At 32.4% G+C, this 21,894-nt stretch overlaps 1 protein-coding gene across 1 annotated transcript; it reads left to right on the top strand.

Annotated features, from left to right (window-relative positions):
• The first annotated feature begins 1,494 nt into the window (after positions 1-1,494).
• LOC145311905 (uncharacterized) lies at positions 1,495-21,892 on the top strand. The gene is made up of 16 exons (XM_080150943.1): positions 1,495-1,570; positions 7,709-7,759; positions 12,331-12,376; positions 12,952-13,015; positions 13,300-13,330; positions 14,349-14,417; positions 15,398-15,452; positions 15,832-15,876; positions 16,332-16,391; positions 17,065-17,114; positions 17,865-17,917; positions 18,423-18,533; positions 18,784-18,816; positions 19,481-19,570; positions 20,557-20,636; positions 21,213-21,892. The coding sequence occupies exons 1-16, from the start codon at positions 1,498-1,500 to the stop codon at positions 21,289-21,291; spliced, it is 990 nt and encodes a 329-aa protein (XP_080007069.1). The 5' UTR covers positions 1,495-1,497; the 3' UTR covers positions 21,292-21,892.
• Positions 21,893-21,894: the final 2 nt, after the last annotated feature.

The raw sequence follows: 21,894 nt of genomic DNA, 5'->3' as shown, positions 1-21,894 counted from the left end.
TTGAAAAGCGTGGATGTAGCGTTATGAGAAAGACACGTACACAGATATTTGCAAAGAGAATTGGTTAACTTTCTAAACCAGATATTTGCAAAGAGATTTGGTTAACTTTCTAAACTTGGCTTAGCGCAATAAATACTTTTTCTTATGTTGTTAGCGTAGCTACAATATGTCTCTTTCCGTCCGTTCATGACAAGCGAAATAAATCTAAAATAATACTTGGGGTACAGATGACAGGTCGTCAATTTTAATAAGTGGTAGCCCCCAGCGACAGCAAAAATTATGTATAGGTTTCGTGATTTATCTAATTAATTTTGTTGTTGGTATAAGGTGTTTCTTTACGAATGAAATCATATCATTTAATTTACTGATAGATAAGATAGAATTATTTTCTGATATCTTCAACAAGAGAGACAAAAGTGGAATCTTATATTTCAAAAATCGTATCGGCGTTGAAGATATCTTCACCAAGAGAGGGGAAAGTGGAAGGGTAGATTACACTTTTAGAGGGTCCAAACCAAAATCATAGATTATATTTCTGCTTCTATAAAAATGGATTCAACTCCCTAACTGTATAACGCAATAGGACAAAATCATGATAAGTTAGATGGGTTTAAAATGATTAATGTTTATGAGATTATCAGCAATGTTACAACATAATAATAGACAGGCAAACTATAATTGTGAGTTTGATCTTGTGTAACATAATATGATAATTAATAGATGATAAATAATCTTTTTCATGGTTTTGATTCTATTCTTTTTTAGACTAGAAAGTTGTATCCACTTGTATCCTCGAAGTGGCTGGTTGAGCTAAATAGTATTTAATACTGTAGGGTGGGTCGATTTTGGAATTTCACATTGGTACACATTGGCAAGGGATACTGGGCCAATATAAAACCCTGAGAAACTTGAAAGGAGTTTTGTAATCCAAAAACAACGAGCGCGCGGGGGGTATAAAATGTGCCCACCCCCTTAAAAAATAAAAATTTAAATTCTTTCAAATTCCTATCAAAATGACCGTATTGAAATGCTGATTACGAATCTTAAAGCCCCTTTCAAGTTTCACAGGGTTTTATATTGGCCCAGTAACCCTTGCCAATGTGTACTAGTGTGAAAATCTCAAAAAGCTTGTAAATCGACCCCCCGCCCTATAAATACCCCCTCTCCCCCTCCAAATTCTCATATTTAAAATAGATAGAAAGCATTATAGGGAGGTGGGTGTAGTTTTGGTTTCCTTGTTTTTTTTTCATTTAGGATAGGTTAGGTTAGTTTAAATTGGGTACTGGGTAGCCCCACAGGGATTTTATCATCCGCAAGTTTAGGCTCTATTGTTAGATATAGGGGAAAAACCTACTGCCCCCCCCCCCCCACCCACCCTTCCTGTACATATTCTTGATTAACTTCAAAGATAATCTTTAAAGTTTGAGATGACAATTAAAATTTTTATAAAAAATATATAATATTTTACCAGATTTGATTTTAATTTTCAGATTAAAAATGAGAAGATCAGTTTTACTAAATATTTTTAAGAAAATTTCATTCTTTTTAGGATTTCTTTTTATAACACAATGTAAGTAAATTTAACACAAAAAATATACCTACGAATCGTTACTATATATTGAACAATAATTTTATATAAACAATTAATCTAATTAAACATTTTTTTTCAAAACTGAAGAATGTTATTAAAAGCATAAAGACCCTTTGGGTGTAGTCCCTTTCGTGACAACGCCTCTAAAGGGGCGTTTTAGGATCATCTCAAAAAACGCCTATCTCAAAAAAACGCCCCTCTCAGAAAACGCGTTTCGTAGTATTTTCACAGTAGATTTTCTAATATTTCTAACCCTACGGGGCATTTTTTTAACCTAACCTAACCTATAAAAAGCTACTGTAAAAATGCGACGAAACGCCCCTTAAGAGGCGTTGTCACGAAAGAAACTATACCCGACAGCCCTTTTTATAGAGTAGGTAAATTGTCAATAATTTGTTTAAAATTAGAACTTTGAAAATTCATATGTAGTGCGCACTGTATTGTGAGGGGGGTGTAAAAAGTGCATCCTAAAATTAAATTTTGGGAGGGAACAGAGGGGTGTATTACAAATAGCAAGAGTCGTTAGGGGGTGTCATCCTAAAGGTGTTTTGCTGAAAATAGCTGGAAAATATTTCTTTTGAATTTCATTTGCTTTAATTTGATCATTCTTTATTTTAGCATTATGTCAGGCCAAAAAATATTAGGCAATTACTTTTTTGAGTGAGTCCGCCTGCTAAGCTGATATAAAAATGATATATGCTTATGGATGTTGTCATCCTTGACTCTTATTCGAAAATTTTAAAATTCTTAAAGAAGGTGTATCAACTTTTTTTTTATAGCTAGCCGGTTCTTTTAGTAAGTAGTAGATGTAAAATTTTTCATAGAATTCAGATATGCAATCGGTTTTTTTGTAGACATCTTATTTTTTAAGTAATTTAAGTTTTTTTAAAAAATAATTAAGTCGGTTTTAAGGTACTAAAACGCAACAAAATAAAAGAAGAAAATGGCCAGTAAGAACAAAAATAGTAAGATCTTTAATTTGACACCTTACTTTTAAAATTCTGTTGAGTAATTATTGAAAAAATCTATTTTTTTAACCTCGGTTTAATAAAAACTTTAGACCTAAATATTTTCTCAAACAGACATAAAAAACATGGGTTCATATATACCTTTAGAATCAGAAAAATATTACAAATCCATTGTAAGCAAAATTGAAAAAAAGTAAAAAAATAAAAAAATAAACAAATGGCCAATTATATTTTTTGTTCAGGCAACACTATCGTCTTCCCTTTTTTACCCCCTCTTTACCCCCTCTTTACCCCCTTCCTATTTTTATACTCAATTCAAGAATTAAGACGTTGCCTGTACAATAAAATATGATATTTTCATATAATTCCTTTTATTGTAGTTTATATACTATATTGTAAACTTTTTTTTTCAATTTTGCTTACAATGGATTCGTAATATTTTTCTGATTCTAAAGGTATATATGAACCCATATTTTTTTACCTGTGAAATAATAAAAGTAAGTTCAAAGTTTTTATTCTCGTGGGTTTAAAAAAATCGATTTTTTCAATAATTACCTGACAGAATTGAAAAAGTAAGGTGTCAAATTAAAGATCTTACTATTTTTGTTCATAATGACCATTTTCTTTCTTTTTTAGAAGCGAAGCTTTTCTATAATTAGGGTTGGTCCGTACGTCCGTCCGTCCGTTCGAGATAGATAGCTTTTATTAGTTAATTTAGGCATGTTAGAATTGTCCTATCGATTTCAAACTTTGCATGATGGTTCCTGTAGTAGTTGGGTACGATTTAGAAAGTGTAGCAACTCTATAATCATTACCAGAATGTCCGTATGTCCATTTTAAACATGTCGATTTTTCTACTTTTTTAACAACAAATTTTTAAGTGATCTAAGGGGGGGGGGAAGTTTTGACACTTTCGCTTACTCCGTGATTATTGGGCTAGGTATTAAAGTTAGACTATAGGTTATTTGGGATAAAAGTTTACTTTTGGTTAGTACTTCACGGATTTTTAATCATTTTTTGGATAACCCCACCCCCTAGCCCCCCGGGGCTCAAAATCCCCCTAAAAATGAACCTAACCTTAATTTTCTCAGGAACCATTTGACCAAAAGAGATGATTTCTTAAACTTAAGCTTTTATGCTTATAAACTAACTTCAGATTTAGAAGTCACCCCCCTGCCACCAACCCCTAGCCCTCCGGGGCTCAAAAAACCCTAAAAATGAACCTAACCTTAATTTTCTCAGGAACCATTTGACCAACAGAGATGATTTCTTAAACTTAAGCTTTTATGCTTATAAACTAACTTCTGATTTAGAAGTCACCCCCCTGCCACCAACCCCTAGCCCTCCGGGGCTCAAAAAAAACCCTAAAAATGAACCTAACCTTAATTTTCTCAGGAACCATTTGACCAACAGAGATGATTTATTAAACTTAAGCTTTTATGCTTATAAACTAACTTCTAGTTTAGAAGTCAGCCCCCTGCCACTAACCCCTAGCCCTCCGGGGCTCAAAAAAACTCTAAAAATGAACCTAACCTTAATTTTCTCAGCAACCATTTGACCAACAGAGATGATTTCTTAAACTTAAGCTTTTAAGCTTATAAACTAACTTCTTGTTTAGAAGTCACCCCCCTGCCGCCAACCCCTAGCCCTCCGGGACTAAAAAAAACTCTAAAAATGAACCTAACCTTAATTTCCTCAGGAACCATTTGACCAACAGAGATGATTTCTTAAACTTAAGCTTTTATGCTTATAAACTAACTTCTAGTTTAAAAGTCACCCCCCTGCCGCCAGCCCCTAGCCCTCCGGGGCTCAAAAAAACCCTAAAAACCCTAAAAATGAACCTAACCTTAATTTTCTCAGGAACCATTTGACCAACAGAGATGATTTCTTAAACTTAAGCTTTTATGCTTATAAACTAACTTCTAGTTTACAAGTCAGCCCCCTGCCACCAACCCCTAGCCCCCCGGGGCTCAAAAAAACCCTAAAAATGAACCTAACCTTAATTTAAATTTCTTATTTGTAGAGTTAGAGATACACTTATTATACCAAATATGCTTATTTTTGGATGTTATTGACATATCTCCTGAAAAAATTAGAATCGGCCTCCAGGTTCAGGTGCTGCAGGCCTCCAGGTCCACTCAGGAGACAGGTAAAAATTTAAATTTCTTATTTGATGGTTTAGAGGTACACTTATTAAACCAAATATGCATCTTTTTGAATGTTATTGACATATCTGCTGAAAAAATTAGAATCGGCCTCCAGGTCCACTCTGGAGACAGGTAAAAATTAAGATTTCTTTTTTGAAGAATTAGAGGTAAACTTATAAAACCAAATATGCATCTTTTTGGATGTTATTGACATATCTTCATATTGGGCACATTTTATACCCTCCGTGCACCCGTTGTTTTTGAATTTAAAAACCTCTTTCAAGTTTCACAGGGTTTTATATTGGCCTAGTAACCCTTGCCAATGTCTACTAATGTGAAATTCCAAAATCGACCCACCCTAAGTAAGTTGTATTTTTGTATTTTTTAACAAATAATTTAATCTGCAAGGTATTTTTTTCAGAGTTCTAAAATGGCGATAATATTGCTCACTGGAAATAAGTAGCTATCATATAGGATAACTTTAGATCTTTTATACCTTGATTAAGTTTCTTGTTGTACATATTTTTTATTTCTATTTAGTAACCTTTCATCTTAATTCAAACATTACACATAAGGATTTTTACCTGTTGAGCAGGCCCCTGGAGCCTGTCAGGAACACATATTGAAGCCGTAAACAATAAATTTGACTATATTGTTTACTTTAACCTTACTCTATTTAAATATATTTCCTCTAAATTTTAAACTAACTATTTTAGATATTCACCTGAAGCTGGAGGCCGATTCAAATTTTTTCAGCAGATATGTCAATAACATCCAAAAAGAAGCATATTTGGTTTAATAAGTGTACCTCTAACTCTTTAAATAAGAAATTTTAATTTTCACCTGTCGAGAGTGTACCTTGAGGCCTGCAGCACCTGAACCTAGAGGCCAATTCTAATTTTTTCAGGAGATATGTCAATAACATCCAAAAAGATGCATATTTGGTTTAATAAGTGTACCTCTAAACCTTCAAATAAGAAATTTAAATTTTTACCTGTCTCCTGAGTGGACCTGGAGGCCTGCAGCACCTGAACCTGGAGGCCGATTATATTTTTGTTCAGCAGATATGTCAATAACTTCCAAAAAGAAGCATATTTGGTTTAATAAGTGTACCTCTAACTCTTCAAATAAGAAATTTTAATTAAAGTTAGGTTCATTTTTGGGTTTTTTCGGAGCCCCGGGGGGCAAGGGGTTGGCGGCTGGGGGGCTATTTCTAAACTTAAACTTACTTCATAAGCATAAAAGCTTAAGTTTAAGAAGTCATCTCTATTGGACAAATAGTTCCTGAGAAAATTAAGGTTAGGTTCATTTTTAGGTTTTTTTGAGCCCCGGGGTGCAAGGGGTTGGCGGCAGGGGGGTGACTTCTAAACTTAAACTTAGTTCATAAGCATAAAAGCTTAAGTTTAAGAAATCATCTCTATTGGACAAATAGTTCCTGAGAAAATTGAGGTTAGGTTCATTTTTAGGGTTTTTTGAGCCCCGGGGGGCTAGGGGTTGGCGGCAAGGGGGTGACTTCTTAACTTAAACTCAATTTATAAGCATAAAAGCATAAGTTTAAGAAATCATCTCTGTTGGTCAAATGGTTCCTGAGAAAATTAAGGTTAGGTTCATTTTTAGGTTTTTTTTGAGCCCCGGAGGGCAAGGGGTTGGTGGCAGGGGGGGACTTCTAAACAAGAAGTTAGTTTATAAGCATAAAAGCTTAAGTTTAAGAAATCATCTCTGTTGGTCAAATGGTTCCTGAGAAAATTAAGGTTAGGTTCATTTTTAGGGTTTTTTTGAGCCCCGGAGGGCTAGGGGTTGGCGGCAGGGGGGCGACTTCTAAACTTAAACTTAATTTATAAGCATAAAAGCTTAAGTTTAAGAAATCATCTCTGTTGGTCAAATGATTCCTGAGAAAATTAAGGTTAGGTTCATTTTTAGGGTTTTTTTGAGCCCCGGAGGGCTAGGGGTTGGTGGCAGGGGGGTGACTTCTAAATCAGAAGTTAGTTTATAAGCATAAAAGCTTAAGTTTAAGAAACCATCTCTGTTGGTCAAATGGTTCCTGAGAAAATTAAGGTTAGGTTCATTTTTAGGGTTTTTTTGAGCCCCGGAGGGCTAGGGGTTGGCGGCAAGAGGTGACTTCTAAACTAGAAGTTAGTTTAAAAGCATAAAAGCTTAAGTTTAAGAAATCATCTCTGTTGGTCAAATGGTTCCTGAGAAAATTAAGGTTAGGTTCATTTTTAGGGGTTTTTTGAGCCCCGGAGGGCTAGGGGTTGGTGGCAGGGGGGTGACTTCTAAATCAGAAGTTAGTTTATAAGCATAAAAGCTTAAGTTTAAGAAACCATCTCTGTTGGTCAAATGGTTCCTGAGAAAATTAAGGTTAGGTTCATTTTTAGGGGGATTTTGAGCCCCGGGGGGCTAGGGTGGGGGGTTATCCAAAAAATGATTAAAAATCCGTGAAGTACTAACCAAAAGTAAACTTTTATCCCAAATAACCTATAGTCTAACTTTAATACCTAGCCCAATAATCACGGAGTAAGCGAAAGTGTCAAAACTTCCCCCCCCTTATCCGTTTGATCTGATTTTTGGTATATTGATTCCTGGAACAACAAATAACAATATTATAAGCGAAGCAACTCTATAATCAAGTCCTAAAAATGTAAGTATGTCCATAAAAATTATCCTGTATCAAGCAGTTTTTCAACAAATATACTTACAATTTTGCTTCGACCCTTATACTTTTATGTTCTGATTATTCAATTCAGACACTATACAAGTGTTAATGTCCGTTTGTCCTACCGTTTCGGTGCTCGCTTTTATGGATGTTGTCATCCTTGTTTTGTTGCATTTTAGTACCTTAAAATCGACTTATTTTTTTTTTTTTAAACTTAAATTACTTAAAAAATAAGAGCTCTACAAAAAAACCGATTGCATATCTGAATTCTATGAAAAATTTTACATCTACTACTTACTAAAAGAACCGGCTAGCTATAAAAAAAATAGTTGATACACCTTCTTTATAGATTTGTTGATCAATACAGTTAATAACAACCTGATAAATATAATAAATTCAGGTAAAACACGTTTTTAGTTTCTATAGAACCAGCAGCTAAGCCCCTAGAGGCCTCTAGGTGCACTTGAAAGAGGAAGAAAGGGGGGGAGGCGACCCTCTAGATTTTATTAAAAATGAAAATTATTTAATGAGTAATTTTTTTAATTGGGATATTTCTTTTGAGAGCACTGCGACTCTGATAGGAAATTGACAACATATTCATATGTGCTGTACTAAATCAATCATTACTTGGACTAATTTAACCAAATTAGTTTTTTTTTAGGTTTTTGATAATTCATACAACCCCCTTAAGTTATTCATTACAATAAAATACAATTTTAAAATTTATTTACTGTGTAAATATGCATAAATATGACGTTTTTACTGACAATTAGGTTGATTTTTACTCAAGGCATATTTCATGTAGACAATAAATTGATTATAACTTTCGTTCTATTTAAGATAAATTGATGAAATAAAAAGTATATTCAATTTTATTATGCTGAGAAGTCACTTATTGATTTTAAGAAATAATAAACCCCTTTGAGTGGGGGAGGGGGGGGGGGGGGGCGTTGAGTATCGAAAAAAGAAACTAATGTAAATTTCTTTTCTATTGTGGGTTTTAATGATTCATATAGCAGCCAAACTGTTTTTAGGCAATACCCATTTGTCTGTCTGTCTGTCTGTCCATCTGTATGTCTGTCCTTTTGTCTGTCTGTCCCACCACTTGTCTGTCTATCTGTCTAACTGCCTCTCTTTTGGATTTCAATGAATCATCTAGCATAGCCTAATTGTAATTTGTTAATGCCTCAAAGACTGTCTATTACTATTTACCTGTCCCTCTGTCTGTCCGTCTGTCTATCCCTCCGTCTGTCTGATCATTCACAGGTTCTCTATTGGATTTTATCTAATTAATTGTCTATTATATTTCTCCCTCCCAACATTAACTTTGAGCACTATTGTAAAATATATTAAAAGTTATAAACATATATCTATCAAGATCATTAAAGGAATTAATTCAATTTTTTTTTTGGGGGGGGGGGTTTAATGCAACCATCTCGTAATCAATGTGCAAATTGCACTTAGAATTCGAATTTCATTACAAAACTTGGCATGAGTAATCCTTGGTATATCTATTTTCCCAAAATGAAACAAAAAGTTAGAAAAGTGACGGCTAACAGCTGGCGGCTTAGTCGTTTAGCCGTTTTTGGGCTATATTCAGGGCAAAACTGTCATTAATTACATAGGAATCAACTTTTTAAAACATATTTTTGCTTTAAATATCCATTTTTAAAATTTCTTGTACCAGCTGCTAAATGGTTAGAACTGGCTGAAAAAGGCTGGGAGCGGCTAAGAGTATGAAGAGTAGATAGGGCTTTTGACATGTCTAGGGGTAGGTTTTTATTGGTACCGAGCTCAAAAATACTACTATAAATAGTGGGGGTCCATCCATTTGGCAGCTGGGGCTGTTACACAGACTGTTAAAAACCAACCTAGAGACACGTCACAAGCCCTATCTACTCATTCTACTCTTGGCCGCTCCCAGCTGAGCTGGGGCTGTTAGCAAGCTGCCATATGGATTTTGTGTGGTATTTTTGAGCTCAGCACACATAAAAACCTACCCTTAGACACATCAAAAGCCCTATCTACTCATCATACTCTTGACCCCTCCCAGCTGTTTCCAGCCAGTTCTAGCTGTTAAGTGGGTGGTACTGAAAATTAAAATATGGTTATTGGTATAATTTAACATACATTAAAGCAAAAGTATGTTTTTAAAAAAAACCTACCCTAGACATGTCACATCTTCCAAAGTCAAAATTGCATACATATATAATTCAATTTTCAAGGTCATAATTTACTATAAATACTAAATACAATATGTTATAATTGAGACTGCTCCATTTTTTTGGTAAATTTCAGGTTTATATTGACATACTAGAATTGAAATTTTGTAAAAATCTTTAAAATTGAGATCACACAAAAGAACTAAAAAAACATTTTTTTTGCAGATTTCAAAAACTTTGCAGTGCTCATGAGGTCACAATTATTGCATCACAGAAAAAATATTTAGCATGGGTCATTTTTTTGCTTAAATCAACCAATTTTTACTGGGGGCAAAACTTTTATCAAAATTTTTCCAGGGTGGGATGATTTAATCTACAATATATACTTTTGGCTGTTGACAGCTGTTCTCGGCCATTTTTGGCAGTTTTTAGCTGTTATGACAGCGAAATCTAGAAATTAAAAAAAGTTCTTTTAGTAATATGTCCATGACATAAAGTTACTAGAGTTGGCTCGATATAACTATCTCACTATTGGCTAGTTTTCTATAAGTACATATCTATTTATCTATTTCACTTTTCCTCCCTCGCAATTACTATCTAAAAGAAAGAAGTAAATATTTAATAATTTAAATGATTTTGAAAAAGATTTCTTCAATTATATTTTTTATTTACATTACCATCACCAAAGGGTTAATATGATTAAAATTTTAGTTTTAATATTTGAACACTACGGAAGTGTCGCCACAATCGAATTTTTTTAAAACAGAGTTTTCTTTGATTTTCTATATTATGAACATATATTTTTTGTTTATTAAATCAAGATTATATACTTCAATGTAATTCAAATATCAACATGGATTGAAAAACTTTATTCATTCCATAAACAAATAGAATAAAGGTTTTATCGCTTTGGTCAATGAGAGTTTAATGAGGATTATTGGAGCACTATGAGTTTTGAACATTTCTTTCTTGGAAGACTTGAGCTCATTTATAGACATTTATTTCCTATATAGATCTGACATGGATCTTGAAGCAATAAAGCAGGCTGTTTTGTAAATGTTAAAAATTGGAAGAATCTATTAAATAAAAGTTATCGCAAATATACTTAGTAAATAATGTTAATTAAGAAAAGTTTAATTCCATGGAAATATTCATTTTTTTATATCCTTATAAGCCATTACCCAGCTGCCACTATTTTTGGTAGTATTTTTCAGCTCAGCACCCATTAAAACCTATCCCTAATGGATGATTCCTACAAGATTATTGATGGATTTGCCCTGAAAATAGCCCAAAAACGGCTAAACAGCTAAGCAAACAGCCATTAGCCATTACTTTTCCAACTTTTTGTTCCATTTTGGGAAAATAGGATTACTCATGCCAAGTTTTGTAATGAAATTCGAATTCTAAGTGCCATTTGTGCATTGATTACGTGATGGTTGCCTTAACCCCCCCCCCCCCTTAAGCTTAACTTTTTGTTACATTTTGAAAAACAGACCTACCAAGGATTACACATGCCAATTTTCATAACAAAATTTGGATTAATTGATTATGGGATGGTTGCATTAACTCCCCCCCCCCCTACATATGTATGAGAGCTTCCTCATGTATCAATTTACTAATTAAAAGTTGTACAGTACAGTTGTACAGAATATTGCAAGATTATTTTAGTAAAGTCTGGTAATTAATTTATCTAAAAATAGATAGCATATAATTATCTGAATCTGTGACTTGCTTATATACACCCTCCTTAAACAACCCCAACCCCACTTTATTTTAAGGGGTGTAAATTTATTTCCTTTACACCCCCTTGGAATTTATAGAGGGGTGTATCTGAGGGTGTAGGCTCTTGTCAAGAGGGTGGACATGGGTGGACACCTAGGGAGGTGTATCCATCCCCCTTAATTTTACAAGGGTGGTGTAAACAACCCCTATACCAACCTTTTGCACGCCTTTGATCTTAACTATACTGAGTCCATAAAGTTGTAAATTCTGTAATTATTCTACAAAAATTATCTTCCTAAATTGATATATAATTTTCGGGGTGACGTGGGGTGGACTAAACATTAAAATTTTATGGAAAAAAAGATATTTTTAGAACATTCATGACTTGAAATTATCCCCCCTTTGTACTCAATACGCATTTTTTATTCTAAGTGCGTCAATTTTGCGTCTAAAGATACCCTTAGTTTAAGCATTAATTTCTCCAAAAAATGATGAAAAAAGATAAATTTTTTTTTGATAAAATGATAAAAGTATATGTGAAATAAAATAAAAAGCAAAAAAAATTATAAAATTACGTTAAATAGAACGAAAATTAGAGCGTTTTGTATTCCTTATAAAATGCGTATTTCTCATTAAAATTGTTACGATTTCGTGTGTTGAGTAAAACTTTTATAAGTTTCCCATTTCTATAAGTGAGCGAGCCGCAGTGAGAGGGAGGTGTTACCATCCCCCAAATTTACTATAAACCTTCACAAGACCTATGAAGAGCTTCGCTGCAAAGGGGAATCATATCAGTTGAGAGGTTAGCTAGATCCTTCGGTACAAGCAGACAGCAAACCTGATATTTTTCTGTAAGAATTAGTTGGACGTTTGTCTATCTGTTCAAAAGTTATATTTTTTTGAGGCACTAAATTTAAAAACGTTTGGCCGAAAAATTCCGAATTACGTTAAATTATAATAATGGACTATTTTAATATGACGTAATTTTTTTAAGGCATTACAAAGAACTTCTTGTCTGAATAATATTTTTTTCAATACGTTGCCATATATAACATTCATGAATTATTAATATTATTCATTTTTTTAGAAAAAGATCTTCCTGATATAAACAGAAGAATTAGAAAATGTGACAAGTAATTTACTTATCTTTTTTAATTCATTCATTTTTTTTAAAGTAACACTATTTAAACCTTATTAATATCCGCTGGATTAGAACCGGTTCTCAGATATACTAAAAAATCATGTAACATTTTATTATAAACAATTTTCTGCGTTTTTAACAAAATAAAAATAATAAAATTAATACCAGTTAATTTAACGATTATTTCATTCCAACTTTACCTGACCAGAGATGAAGTTGTAAGGTTTTTTGTTTGTCTTTTTTTGTCTCAATTATAGGTAAGCTTATTATGTAACTGTTTTAGACAAATGTCTTTTGTTAATTGAAGTCTTGGAATCAGTGGCGTGCAGGAGGTGGTGTTAATACCCCATTAAAATTTAAATTTGGAAGGCCTACCTTCCCCTTTTTTACCCCTAAATGATTGTAAATCCCACTGATGAATCTCTGTGCACGCCACAGCTTGGCATTTTTTAAATCTTGTCTCTCCCTCCCACTTCAAATTTAGATTTCAATCTTCATAATGAAATACAAAAAAAAATTTGAGTGAAATTTCTCAGATTCAAAATATTAAAACTTGTTTTTATTTAGAACCAGATTAATGGGAAAATACAGTAATATAAATTGGTTAATTTGTGTTAAAGATATTAATGAGGTAATATCTATATTTTTTATTTCTTTATGATTTCCACTAGCAGCTGTGCTCCAAGCATTTAGGAGCTCTGTATTTAAAGGAGTAAGGAAATTAGTAAAATAGCCTAATACCTTATCAAAATCTTAAGCTACAGACAAAAAAGCTTACTACTTTATATATGATTTCCATAGATTTCCATGGCCACTGGCTATATGCTCCATAACTCACTTCCTCCTTAATTTTTGCTTCGCTTTTTATGGAAGTTATTTTTTTTTAATAATTAGATTTTGTTTTCTTTATTTTAGCATATGAGTAATCAATATGCAGATTTTGAAGGTTAGTAGCAATGAATATAGTTTATATGGAAAAATTTAGCAGTTTATTTAATTGCATCCAATAGTATTCATCAAAACTATCGGCTGCGCCAAAAAATCTAGGGCTTTTTATTCAAAGAGAGACAAAGAGTGTACATGAATATATATGCTAAAACCTTCTCAGGAATTAAAAATAAGATAGCCCAAAACAATTCTGGGCCTATTTAAAACTTCCCTGAAACTGGTTCAGTGTTTAGCGAGATCTTAAGAAATAATACTGAATAAGCAGTCCGATAACTAAAGACAAACAAAACTTTCTTTTTTTAAAAAAAATTCATCAAAAAAGTTCTAAATCATACATAAATCTTAGATATAGGATGACTCAGCACTTTTTAATAGCGGAGCTACTATATTACAAAAGTATTTACATATATAAACACAGAGGTTATTTTTTTTAACATTTTATTGATGGAAGACAATTGTGTCACTATTAAATAGATCATAAGTTCTAATTAAGATATATTTCTTTGCATTTTAATTTGTCTATAATAAATATCCGTCTGACTGTAAGACTGGGTGACAAAGCAAGTTAAGATAAATGACTCCTCAACCAATGAACAACGCGGGTAACATTTATGTGCATCTGCTATACTTGAAATTGTTTGTTCTAGTACACATAATTGATGTATTAACGTTACGGAAAATGTATAGACTAAACGCAAACATTTCACCATACGCTGTTTAGTAGCAAAGCCACTCTATAACTTGTATAATTTGTCATGTCTAAAGAGGGAAATGTTATTTTTCCAGTTACCAGACTAATGTTTTTTTTGAGAATATTCATATTTTAACTAAACCGTCCGTCTGGTAGAAAGGGGGATTGGTGTGTGTTTAGAGGTTCACACGACTGTGGTTTCTACACAAGATTATCATGAAATTTTGTGGGAAAGTTGACAGTTCAGCCTGTAAGTCTAATTGTATGTTGACACTATCTTTCTACCCATGTTATTACCCATTTATCAATCTATCTATCTATCTAGTTGTAGAAGAAGGAACAGCCTGTTCTGTCTATGAGGCTCTACTTATTTTTCCTAGAGCAGCTTTTCTAGGTATAGTAGTTTTAGTTTAGTATTTTAATATAAAAGTAACAGGTGTCGTTCACTGTGTATGAAGCGAAGGGTATTGTTTATCGCTGAATTAATATGATTATTTTAAAAAAGGTTTAAAAACGCTACCCTTCTAAGAGAAATCGCCCGAAGAACAAAATGACACCCAGAAATAATAACTTAAAAGTGGATGATCAACATCTCCCTGCGCTCTTCTCTCAATTGCCTCTAGAAGCCTCTAGGGGCGTAGCCACAAGTAAAATTTAATGTGTGTATTCATCCACACACAAAAATTGAAAATATACATATATTTCGCCCTGGGGAAAAGGCACATCCAGTAGTAACATATATGGAAACAAGGATGACAACGTAAATGAGTAGCGAAGCATATAAAACCATGGAAGAACAAAGAGACAATGTGAGTTATTGAGAAGATGTTAGATAATAAGATAAAAATCAAAGAAATTCAAAGGCCGTTAACAAAAGTTTTTATGTCTTTTGAAGCATTCGAACGACAGACAGCTACAAAAACAACAAAAGAGGTCCTACGACAAACGCAGGAGTCCCAAACGTCGGAGTGGACAAACATCGGAGTGGACACTTAACCTAACCTAACATATTTTAGACCATCTTATAGGTTTTTTAAATGCCTAACCCTAAATGCCTAAATGCGGGGGGCTTATTTGTTCGTTCATATCTTAACATAACCTAATCTGTATAGAAATACTAAATTAATATTTTAACACTCCTGTGTTTGTCCACTCCGACGTTTGGGACTCCTGCGTTTGTCCTGGAGCCACAAAACATTGTATGGATTAGAGGCTCACATGTCATAGGAATCTACAGAAAATTTAACCTGTTTTAAATAACAACTGAGACAATAACTGAATGACTTTACTGACTGACAAACAGTTAAAAAAGAATTATAGAGTAGTTTTGGCACAAAAATAATTGAAATTTGTTTGGACATTTTTTTTATTGAGATGTTGGAAGTAACCTGGGTTATTATTCTTTGATGGCAGCTTCTATTGGTCACAGGTATCTAGCATTTCCATCCCCATAATCCTAAAGTTTTTTTAGTTACAAGCCTACTCTATAACCATCTTTGTCAGTCCGCCTTTCCGTCCAGCTAAAGGGGAAATGGAATTTTCTCAGTTTCTATTATAGATAGAAGACAGCTTATTTTTTGTTAATATGCCCGAATGAGTGACCATTTTATGATTTTTAAATGGTTTGAAACAAATATAGAATATTTCTATTTTATTCATGTCTTATTTTTATGTTCATCTGCTATTTGAATCACTTTGTCTGTTTTTCCGTCTATGATTTATTGATGCTGCGTTAGTTTTTGATGTTTTTAGACTTGTTGATTACTTAAATTAAATAATTCAATTAATCATGAGATAATATTTTTTAGAGCTTATGCAATAGATCCAGTGTTAAAGAATTTGGCTTACATAAGGTAACTACTTTTAACTAGCAAAATTTTCTAAATAGGTCAATTATATCACAAGACATTAACAAACTTACAGTGGTTTAGATAATTATATAAATGAAATATGAAACATAGGCTAAGTTTTTTACATGTAGCATCGGTTTGTTCATGTTTATTAACCCAGGAACAAGGGACAAGAAAATGAACAATAAATTTATTTATAACCCAGATGATGTTGAAATTACTCCTTTTGTATAGAAAAAAAATAATTGTTTGAAAAATTTGGTGACTGCTAGTTTGGAATCAACCAATCAAAATTCAATAATAGTACCTAAAGATTTTGAGCCCATATATTTAGGTACCAGAATATTTTAAAGTCCATCATTCCCTCCTTTTATGTAATAAAACATATAAATTATTATTTTATAATATTTATAATAATTATTATCTTTATATACTTTGAAATCTTTTAATTGTTTCAGAAAAAGTGGTGAATTGAGTGGAACTTCAGGAAACATTACTTTGATAAATAACGCAATTAGGTAAACATAGTTTTACAAGATCATTATAAAAAGTTAACAAAATAGTTTATAAGAAGAAAAAGAACATTCTTGGTTTAATAAAGTTATTTATCTATAATACAAAGTAGCTTGATGTCTGTCCGTCCGTCTGTCCGTCCGTCTGAAGCTTAAGATCTCGGTAACCACTGAACCGATTGAATTCTACTCTTCAGGGTATATACCTATCGGTCCTGTGGTGGTTTTAAGCTATTTTCTTGGGGGGTGGGACACCACCAACCCCCCCAAAAATGAAAATTTACCCCCCCCCCAAAAAAAAACAAAAAAAAATTTTCTTGAGAACACATTAGACTATGAGCAGCACCAGTAGTAATTTTCTTGAGAACACATTAGACTATTTTTTTTACGAATTTTGCGAATTCGTTATTTAAACGAGAAAATGTTTTCCAGCTGGGTAGGTGCGAAAATTTGCAATCCGTTCTGCTAGGTAAGTAATAGAATATGTAATTATACCTCTTGGGGCAAAGCCCCTAGAGGCTAGGGGCGAAGCCGCTAGTTATCAATATAATGGTAAGGGAGGAACATTTATTGCCCAAGGGAATAGAGGATGGAGCTTTTGCTCTTTAATTTACTTAGCTTTGTCTATTTTTTAATCCAGAATATTTTTGTGATTTATATTTGTTTCTATTAATTTTAGTGACGAAAATAATGTAGTCATCCCATACAACCAATTTCACGAAAATGAAGGTAAAAAAATAATACTTAAATTAGATTTCATGATTTTAATTAAACATGGACATATTTGTCTAAAAGAAAGAGAGCAACAACAAATGAACGGATGCGTGTTCATTACCCTGTCCCGTTTTAGAAAAATTTTGGCCCTTAGCCATAATATGGTTGATTTATGCAAAAAAAATGACCCATGCAAAATAGTTTTTGAAATTCTGTAAAAATCTTTAAAATTTAGATGGTACAAGAGCTTTAAAAACAGGTTTTTTTGGCAAATTTTAAAAACTTTGCAGTGCTTGTACCATCGCAATTTTTACATTACAGAAAAACTATTTTGCATGGGTCATTATTTTGCATAAATCAACCATATTATGGCTGGGGGCCAAAATTTTTATTCAAATCTTATATTCAGTATTACACCTCCTTTCGATTTTGTCAAAATTTTCACATCCTCGGCTCCTAGCAAAACCTTGTACACGCCATAAATTCTAGCATAACCTCAACATTATCTAAATTACCAAGTATGAAAATATCCATAAGTGGCGTAACAGTTTAAATAAATGAATGGACAAAAGGACAAAGTGAGTTATAGTGCAGATGTTGAATTGTCATAAAAAGAAAGGTATAAAAAGAATAAACAAAAACAAAAACTTTTTAGATATAAGTATTTTTGTCTTTTGGGGCATGAACGACAGGCAGACGAACAAAACAATGTATATACTAAAATTTCATAAAAATTGATAAATTCATAAAAGATATGTATATTAGGTATGGTCACAATGCTAACAGAAGAACAGTACAACAAGCTAACTTATGACGAGGTAACTTATGTTTTAACATTAATACATTGCCTTAAATAGCTTATGGTGGACGGGATGCACAATGAGATCTTATTTTGGTGTATCTCATTTTTTTTAGAGGGGCGATTTCTCCTGGGAGGATTGGGGTAACCTCCACCCAAAATAGTTATAAACCTTCCTAGTATTTATGAAAATCTACCCTGTAAAGGAGAACCACTTTAGTTCAGTGGTTAGCAGAGATTCTTTTACTTTCTTATTATTATTACAGGGTAGGTTAGGTTAAATTTAGTACCAGGAAGCCCTCAATGCCTGTCTGTCTGTCTATTTAACTATCTGTCCTTTTGTCTATCAGTAATGTGAGATGGTTTTTAAATTCAAATTCTTAGAATTTTTACATTTCCTTTCTATTTTCCTCCACTTTCTTTCCCCGTCGCTCTTCGTTTCTCATCCCTTCACTAAATCTATTTCACTTTACATGTAGAAGACCCTTTTTTTAGAAAAAAAATGAAAATATTTATAATTTTAGAAACTAAAAACCCTACCTGGTATCCGCACAGTCACGTTGAATCAATTGTTAAACCATATCCAGGAAGACACAGTTATTCTTAAAGTGGATGTTGAAGGGTTTGAGTGCAAGGTAATACAAACATAATCTAATGTTCTTAAACTCAGATTTCAAATGCAATATCTAAATTGTTTATGCAGTATACTAAGCTAATAGATAATATGCACTTATTAACTTATTAATTTTAGCCCTATATTTTTTTAATTTGGATTTTAAAAAGTTATATTTTAAAAAGTATTTAATTATTGAAAATGAAACCTAAAACATATATTTTGTTTTTAATTTATAAACCTTTCGAAGTTAAAATGTTTTTTAAATTTAGGTTCTCAACAATTTTCTTGAATCTCCCGACAAGGTAGGCTCTTAAAGGGACTGTAAACGAGAAAATTTCTTATCAGATTATCAAACCTTAACATCCTCTCATTCATATAATCTCAAAGATAGGGCAAAACTGTTTCTCGTTTCCTTAAAAAACGGCTTTTTCCGCCGATTTTTATTACGTCCAAGATTGGGGAAAAAAATTCCGGACTATATAAATGTGCAGTTTTTTGTCTTTTTTTCCTTCTATAGCTAAAACTAAACTTTTTGACATAGTTCTCTATTTTTCCTGACGGTTAAGCTGACTTTTAACATAATCCTTGCTTTAAACAAATGTGTAGTTTCTTAGAAATTGATAAAAATATTTTTTATTGAAAACCAAATACAATGTGCAGTTAATTGTCTTTTTTTCCTTTTCTCGGCTGCTATTGAAGACAGGTTCCTATGAAAACTGCGCAACCAGTCTATACATTTATTTGCCTTTTTGTATGTCGGTCATGTTTTAAAAGACATAAACCATATTTTTTTAAGGTTTCGTGATTAACTTTAAGATTTTATATAATCTCTATCTTTTTTTTTCTTTGTTATGACAACTAAATTACTGAACATTTTCTCTATATCTTTCTTTGTCCGTTTGTCTAATCCATTATTTTTGTTATCATTTTGTTATCATCCTTGTTAATAATAAATTATTTTTTTAGAATTACTATGTGCCATATATTGTGATGGAATGGACTTGGGTCAAGGTTAATGTCAATGGATTCTGCCCTAATCCCGGCCAATTAATTAAGGTGTTTTTTTATGGGAAGATTGTTCATGAACCTCCTCTTTAGTCATGTCATTTGTATTTAGGTTTGCTTGATGCTGAAAAATCATACAAATATCCCTTTCTTCTTGAATAAATGTTTATTATTCCCTGAACTCTAAACTAAAATGAAATAATCAACACGTATAGTAGATTTTCGGGGGGCAAGCCATAAATCCATCTTTGGTAATTTTAACATATTCCAAAAGCCAGTCGCAAAGTCTTTGGCTTCTCCTTAAAACTACTAGTAATATAATATCTTGTGGATTATTAGTAGCGAAGCTACTTTATAAGTCCGAATGTCCGCCTGTCCGTAATTAATGAATTGGGAAACGTGATTTTCTCGGCTCCTATTAAAGATAGACAGCTGAAATTTTTAGGGAAGATCCTATGACATATGCCCATCTAATCTGTACATTTTTTGTCCATCTGTCTGTTATTTGGGGTGCTAGATCGATTCCTAGATTTTTAAGTTTTCGTGATTTTCTCAATTCTTTTTCAAGATAAAGGGATGATATTTTCAGGGATAAATTGATTTTACATTACATATGTTCACCAAGTTTTATGAAGATTTGTTTATTAATTGGGGTGCTAGATCGATTCCTAGATTTTTAGGTTTTCAAGATTTTTTCTATTCCTATTCAGGATTGATGGATGAAATTATCAAGGAATGATTATGCCCATATTTTACAAATATCCATCAAGTTTCAATAAGATTTGTCCATTAATTGCAGTGCTAGATCGATTCCTAGATTTTTAATTTTTCGTGATTTTAAAGGTTGCGAGATTTTAAAGGTTTCGTTATTTTATCAAGTTTAATGTTTGTTGTATGACACTGCTCTATTGTAATTTTTTCCCGATATCCATTCATAATTTTTGAGCTTCGCTACTTATGGATGTTGTAATCCTTGTTTTCTGTTGGTTTGCAGTAAATATGTATATGTATTGTATTAAAATAATGTTTTTTTTTAGAATTTCGAGCTGGCTGGATATACAGCTTACAACGAGGGACTTTTAAAAGAATCACTTCAGCAACCAATAAACACTTCCAAGTAATACAATTATCATTTTGATATCTAAAATAATAATTATTATATCAGTAGACTTGTATATAAAACGAAGGCGGTTTTTTCAGAGGGAGAATGGGGGACATTGGGCTGTTTATTACACTACTCCCCAAACATTTATCGGTTTTAATATAACTTTGGGGAATTTGATTTAATTTTGAATGGTATTTTCATTAAGTTAGTGTCCAAAATTTTAACTACTAATTGTAATCTCCTGAAGGTGTAGCTTTGTGTATCATCATTGAGGATGTACATTAATTTATCGGCAATTGTCTCTATATCCCCTGATATAAAACTAGCATGTGAAATTTTTAAAAGCGAAGCAACCTTATCATTGGAAACGTCCGTCAGTACGTCCATAATAAATGAAATGGAGGAAACTTGAAGATTCCTATTACCAATAAGCATTCAGTATATTAAATTACTTGTTCTGTCGGTCTGTCGGTCATGAAAGAAAAAATGGACCGATTTATAAATAAAGGTTTTGTTATTTTCTATTTTCTATTCAATTATTTTTTATGGGCGTTGACTAATTTTTACTTCGTTATTTATGAATTTTAGGTTGGATGAATATGACAACCTCGTTTGGATACACCACAGTGCAAGAAACACAATTTTAAAATCTTCAGCCATTCTTTGAACATTAAAAGAGTAGCGCAGTGCAAGGAAAAATGTTCCTTGTAACGAATATCTTCAATTTTTAAAAGCTTCTAGCTGCCAAACGGCTGAACATACATACTATGCCCGCATACCATTGTATAAGAAGCCTAAAAAGGTCTAAAAATAATCTGGAATTGCCAAGATACTATGATGCACACGGAAAGCTACATTGAAAAAAAACGCGTAAAATTGAGTCTTTTTTGCGCATTTAAATGAACTGCGAGATAATTGTGGATTATTGATTAATGAATATTTCAGATTATTTGTAGACCTTCTATTGTAGAGTAATATTAAAATTGTAGCACAATTTATACGTTCCACCGTTTTGCCGTTAGAAGCCTTAGAAGTTCATAGATTTTTGGAAATATTCGTTGCCAAGAACATTTTACCGTAAACTGCAGTTAACCCGATTGTTAAGTAAACAAGAACGATAATGTATCATTAGTGTGGCAAAGCTTCTTCTAAGTAGTTTAATTATTTTAAAATATTTTTACTGTGATTATGTATTTTTTTTATTTATCATTTTCGAAAAAAATAGAAATTAACTTTTGGTCATGTTTCTGATTTTTTGATAATTTTAATT

The sequence above is a fragment of the Acartia tonsa genome, chromosome 2 (assembly GCF_053477335.1).
Source record: "Acartia tonsa isolate MP-2025a chromosome 2, ASM5347733v1, whole genome shotgun sequence".
In the NCBI taxonomy this organism is placed as follows: domain Eukaryota; kingdom Metazoa; phylum Arthropoda; class Copepoda; order Calanoida; family Acartiidae; genus Acartia; species Acartia tonsa.
The sequence above is the reverse complement of the archived record's forward strand: the minus strand, read 5'-3'. Positions and strand labels throughout refer to the sequence as shown.